At 41.3% G+C, this 6,000-nt stretch overlaps 1 protein-coding gene across 1 annotated transcript in view; it reads left to right on the top strand.

Annotated features, from left to right (window-relative positions):
• TM9SF2 (transmembrane 9 superfamily member 2) overlaps nucleotides 1-6,000 on the top strand; it is a 54,267-nt gene that overhangs the window by 24,163 nt on the left and 24,104 nt on the right. The window contains exons 4-5 of the mRNA XM_017732596.1: nucleotides 4,586-4,653; nucleotides 5,723-5,816. Coding sequence (XP_017588085.1) covers nucleotides 4,586-4,653; nucleotides 5,723-5,816 — 162 coding nt within the window. The remainder of the gene's footprint in view (nucleotides 1-4,585; nucleotides 4,654-5,722; nucleotides 5,817-6,000) is intronic.

The raw sequence follows: 6,000 nt of genomic DNA, 5'->3' as shown, positions 1-6,000 counted from the left end.
TGTCGCCCCCTTGCTCGGCCGTACCGAGGGTCCCCGGCGGTGCGGGGGCTGTGGCTGCGGGGACTCGGAGCGTGGTTCAGTTCCCGCTGTGCTCGAGTTGCTCAGAGTTGTTAGGGTTGGAAGAGATCTCTGATCATGTGGTCCAACCCCCCTACCAGGGTGGGGTCGCCTGGAGTAGGTGACACAGGAGCGCGTATGAATGTCTCCGGAGAGGGAGACTCCATGACTCCCTGGGCAGCCTGTTCCATGCTCTATCCCCCTCACTGTAAAGTTCTTCCTCGTGTTGAGGTGTAACTTCTCGTGTTTGAATTTATGGCCACTGCTCCTTAGAAAGGAAGTTGATAAGACAGAGGACCTAGTTGCCAAGCAGAGGTGCTTGGCTGGCTCCTGGCTCAGCTCCGGCCTGGCTGGGAAGTGGCCACGATCCCTTCGAGAGAAGGAGAGAGCTGTTGCCTCATCCAGTGAGCTACGGCCACGTTGGGGAAGTAGGAAGTCCTGGCTGGTTATCTCTTGGGTCGTTTCAAATCCTTGCAGGAAAGCTGTAGCAAGTAAGGATGGCAGTGACGGGTCATGCCGAGGGGTGTGTGTGATTCTTGGCAGCAGCAAGCAGCTGGTGGCTGGAGCAGATATCAAAGTAAGCACCCGGTAACACTTTCCTTGCCGTCTCTTCCTGGCTGCAGGAACCTGAAGTGTAGGGGCTTCTAGGCTTCAGAGTGTCGAGTGAAGCTTAAACTTACCTTTGTGCCTGCCGAAGTGACGAGCAAAGTTCACATAACCAAATTAGTCGCTTGTAATGCTATTGGTGGGGAGAATTAATGTAAATCTCCTCTGATGAAAAATAGTCTTTTCTCCTTTGGGGCACCTTTTGAAGTTGTTTCCTACTGCCGTGATGGAAGTTGCAACAGACTGTGCTTTAATACTCAAATGAGAAAGTTCAAGACCAATCAGTTTTATGATCCATGGTCTTACTGCTGTAGAAAGTGGCTGTCTTGCACTTTCTGAGCTCTCAGCTTCTGCATTACATGAAACACTGGTTTGTAATTCTTTAGAATAGGAGGCTTCTTAAACTGTATGCTTTTGGTAGATACCATGTGCTGACTTTATCCTTTTGCCGTCTTGAATCAGCAGAGCCGGGAATAAGCCAAGCACATAATGAAGACACTTGAGTTGTAGTAGTAAAATATCCTGTGGAGGTTCTTTTATAGGACCACAGAAATGGTGCTTGGAAGTGACCTCAGCAGGTCACATACTGCAGCCTCGTGCCAGCAGCATGAGAGGACAGAGAGCACCACTGTTGTCAGCACTAGATCAACTCAGCTCTACCTTTGTTTAAGCAAGCCTTGGAAACGTCCAAGCATGGAGCATCTCTCTCCTCCCTGGGTGACCTGTTATAGCACTGCACCACCCTATTAAGGACTGGGTTTTTTTCAAATACAGGCTAAAGCTTTCAAGCTGCAGTTTGTATTTTTTCACAACATCCCTGAAAAACATTGCTATGTTTGGATTATTCCTGTTTTAAGCTTGTAGAAGAAAGATTTATTTTTTTAAGTCAGGTGGACCATGTAGCCTACTATCTTTTGTAACCAGCCTGAGACACTTACTTATGGAGTGATCTTTCTCAGATGTCTCTGAATTTTTATTACTCATGTAACATGTTCAAAATGTTTGTCTTCTCCTGAGAATTTATCATTTAATAAATGTGAAGTGAGGTACTTGGGTAATGTAAATGTACCACTAGCAGGCAGCTGAATACCTCAACAGCTGTAGTATTGCAGAAATTCTTTCTGAAATTATCCACCTCTTATCAATTTACATATTAGACATAGGCATATGGAGAAGTCTAAAGCACTCTTCACATGTAATTCTCTCCATCAAGTGAAGGTACTCTGGTCCCTGGTAAGGAGAAACAATATGTGATCGGATTATTGCTGTACCATATTTCTGTAAGCAGATAAAATTAAGCTTTCTTGGACAGCCTTCATTTTTTACATTTCTCGCAGATTTCTTGCAATTATCACTGTTAATTGCAATGTCAGTAATAGTGAATTTTCCTCTGCCTGAGGATTTAGATCCACATGCCAGATCTCTAAATGTACTGTTTGTCTGTTACGATCCCTGCAGATCTCCTGTCCTCTATTGGTGAGATGGGATGAGATGTTTTTAACAGGGCGTGTAACTAAGAGCAGTGAGACTCATGGCTTTCCCCCTTTCTCCAAGTTGCCTGCTAATCTGCTTGGACAAACTCAGTTTGGCTGCTTCTTTTGGTTTTGGTTGGAATACCGTCAGAAATGGAATGGCATCTGTGCTGACTTAACCAGCAGTTCTTGCCGGAAGATTAAGAATCCTTACTCAGTTTTAAAAAATACTGCTCACTCCAAAAAGGATTTGGTGTTGTATGGGAAATTGTTTCTCAAATATGCTGTTCTGTAGTAATGCATATTAATCTTAGGAAAATTTGGAGGATTCACATAAATCTCCTCCAATGAAAAGTAGCTAATTTAAGGCCATGGTTCTGTGACCAGCTGAGGCAGTCTAACTCCCTGCTGCTGGGAGCAAGAGATTTTGTTCCTGTCTTCCCCCGGGCGGTGTATTCCTGTCATTTGCATTGACCCAGCTGTGTTACTTGGTTTTTTGAGCTTAACATGGCAGGAAACTATCCAACATTTTGCCACTCTAGTTTCTTGCTGTGTTAGGGAGTTGAAGTGGCTTACAGAATTACGGCAAGTGTGCCCTACCCAGAGGTGAGCAGCAGGTCTGCGTGGCTTAGGGCAGGGGAAGGACGAGCCTCAAGGTGTGTCTTCACTTAGTGGATCATGCTAACAGCTCACAGAGCTTCCTACATCTCCCGGAACTGCATCCTGACTTGCACGTGGACAGCTAAAGTCTATCAGTGAAACACAGTACCCAGCTGAAGTATCTGAGCTACAGATACATGTGGATATTTCCATCTTTTCTTTTCCTCCAGAATTTCTTGGTTTGGCCAAACTTGAGTGAATTTTCATAGGGAGGAAATGCTCTTCTGTTGGTAAGAAAATAGATGGCTTGCTGTTGAAAGGGAGAGGGTTTGTTCTTGAGGGCATTCACCTTCGTTTTGCTCTTCAGCTCTTGTCTGATTACACAGTAAGATAGCTCAATTTGTGTTGTGGTTTAACCCCAGCTGGCAACTAAGAGCCACACAGCTGCTCACTCCCTGCTGACCCCAGTGAGATGGTGAGGAGAATTGAGGGGGGAAAAGTAACTTGTGTGTTGAAATAAGAACAGTTTAATTGAAACAAAAAAATATACTCATACTACTAATGATAGTAACAATAATAAAAATAATTTTAATTGGGGGGGGGGGAAAAAAACTCAGGCAAAGCAAGTTGCACACTACAATTGCTCACCACCCACTGGTGGATGCCCAGTCCGTCCCTGAGCAGTGATCATCCCCTTCCAGCCAGCTCTCCTAGTTTATATACTGAGTGTGGCATTCCATGGTATGGAATGGCCCTTTGGCCAGTTCAGGTCCGCTTCTCCTGGCCATGCTCCTTCCCAGCTTCTTGTGCACCTTCTCACTGGCAGAGCATGGGAAACTGAAAAGTCCTTGACTGAGGATAAGCACTACCTAGGCACAACTTAAAGCTTCAGTGTATTTTCACATTATTCTCTCATTGAATCCAAAACACAGCACTGTACCAGCTACTAAGAAGAAAATTCTATCACAGCTGAAGTGAGGACAGCTTGCTATGGTACTAAGAACTGCTCTTTAAAGTTTCTTTGGATAAATCTTTTGCTGTTTAAGCCCATTGAATTGTTTTGCTGTGCAAGCAGATAACTGCCAGAAGCAGCGTAAGGCAAACACTTGAAATTTATTGGAACTGCAAGACTAGAATAAGGGAAAGGATTTTGAGATTAAGAGGGAAGAGTGAGAGACCTCTCCTTTTCCATAGCGGCAGGCTAGCCCATCTGTGTATATAGAACAAATGTATACAGACCAAACTAGTCTGAAACCACAGTAGACTGAATTTCAAGAGTTGGTAGAGTTACTGAAAAACTTTATAGGAAGGTAAATGTTGGTGTCCTTGCCTCCTCTTTGGAAGGAGATTCTGTTCAAACTTAAAATGGTGTATCAGTCTGAATACTTTGTCTAAATTCTCATAGTTCAGTTTTTAGTTACTATACAGTTTAAATTATGGACCATTTTAATTACAGGGAGAAGTACTGGTCTCATCTGCACTTTTCTTCTTGTTCTTTTCAGACTTTTATTACACTAAAGTTGTGGTGATGACTAATATGGCTCTAACTTGGTACATGGCAACTGTGCTAAGGATATTATTTTTGTGCATGATTTCCTGCTATGTTGTAATTGGAATGGTTATGTTAGCTTTTGAGTGTTTTTGTCATGTGGTCACTGCTTTTGTGATGGTTAGACAGTGCTTTACTTACGCTCCCAGCGGATACAGTTCATTACACATCAAGATGTACAATTGCACAAATCTTACCTTTTCAGCTTTCCTTAGCCTTATTCAAACAAATCTATTTTTATATATCCATGAGAATTGAAGAAGTACTTAAATATAACTGCTGATTATCTCTGCTCTTTCAGTCTGGAATTGAGCTGTTTGTGAACAGGCTTGACTCAGTAGAATCTGTCCTTCCCTACGAATACACTGCGTAAGTATATTATACTGTTTGTGCCATTTTAATTGTCAGTTTTTCCAAAAAGATGGATTTAATTTACCTAAAAGTATTATCTACATCTTGTTACAGCAGTGTGCCACTGAGGCATGTCTATTTATTTTTTTAACATAAGTTTACAAATACAGAATTTTCAATGAGCAGATGGATGCCTACATTGCTTCCTTTGTCTCAGTTGTCTTTGCTCATACTTTAGTGCATGGATTTATAGGCCCTTGTGGAGGCTGAATCACTGTTGTAGTGTAACTTAAGGTTAAAATATGTGTGTATATATATGATACTTTACTGCATTAGTTGTCACTGTAGATCAAAGTATTACTGCTGTCTTTAGTAGCCTATGCCAGATGAGTTAAAGTGGTAATGAGGTGCGAACATCACATCATTTATCTTAATGAGGTGTTAAATGTTTTCTTTGTACACATCATAGGAGTGCACAAAATGTATCAGTGCCTGGTACAACTATGTAAAGTTTTTGCTATAAAGATTTTGACTGTTAATATTGTGTTGCTTAAGCACCAGTTATGTCTACACTTTAAAGAACACAAATGTGATATATTTAAAAATAGACTGGGAAAACGTGGAGGATGTGCTATTAAATGTGTTGGTGAATAAAACTGTGATAACCTGTTTAATAGCGTGTGTTGTAAGGCAGCTGTCTCTATCTGTATTTTATTTTAGTTTAGTTTAATTTTCCCCAAATTCAAGAATCTGCCTGCATACTTTTTTCTCAGAGTCATTATTAAACTCTAGATGAAGATTTAATTCTTGTCTAAAATCCCTGTTCAAGTAGGAAATTTCTAATTACTCAAAGAAACTTATGCTACAGTGTTCTGAAATAGCTGATTAAGAGATTTGATTGTTGGTTCTGTTTGGTTTATTTTCAAACTGGGATAGTGATTTTCACACCTCACAGGTTAAATGAAGAAACTGTTGTCTACAGGAGAAGCTGTGTAGTTCCTTTACTTATGATGAACGTGTTGATTTGGGAACATTATTTGCAGCTGAGAATATTTTATTCTTTTTTTTTATTTTGTCTCTAATTCAGGTTTGATTTTTGTCAAGCAGAAGGAAAGAAGCGTCCATCTGAAAACCTTGGCCAAGTCTTATTTGGAGAGAGGATAGAACCATCTCCTTACAGGGTTTGTTCTCTGACGGGATGTTTTGTAATGTGTGCTTTCAAATGTAACCAAAGGAGATTAGAATCTTGAAGATGATTTTCACAAGGGCTTTATCTGAGAGAGCTTCGGCATCTGAAATTCCACACAATGGAAATCTGTCCATTTAACCTAGCTGTAACTGTGTGCTTTGCATTGTGGAGTTGTA

This window comes from Corvus brachyrhynchos, unplaced genomic scaffold, assembly GCF_000691975.1.
Source record: "Corvus brachyrhynchos isolate BGI_N302 unplaced genomic scaffold, ASM69197v1 scaffold12, whole genome shotgun sequence".
Lineage (NCBI taxonomy): Eukaryota > Metazoa > Chordata > Aves > Passeriformes > Corvidae > Corvus > Corvus brachyrhynchos.
This window is presented reverse-complemented; position numbering and strand designations above follow the sequence as displayed.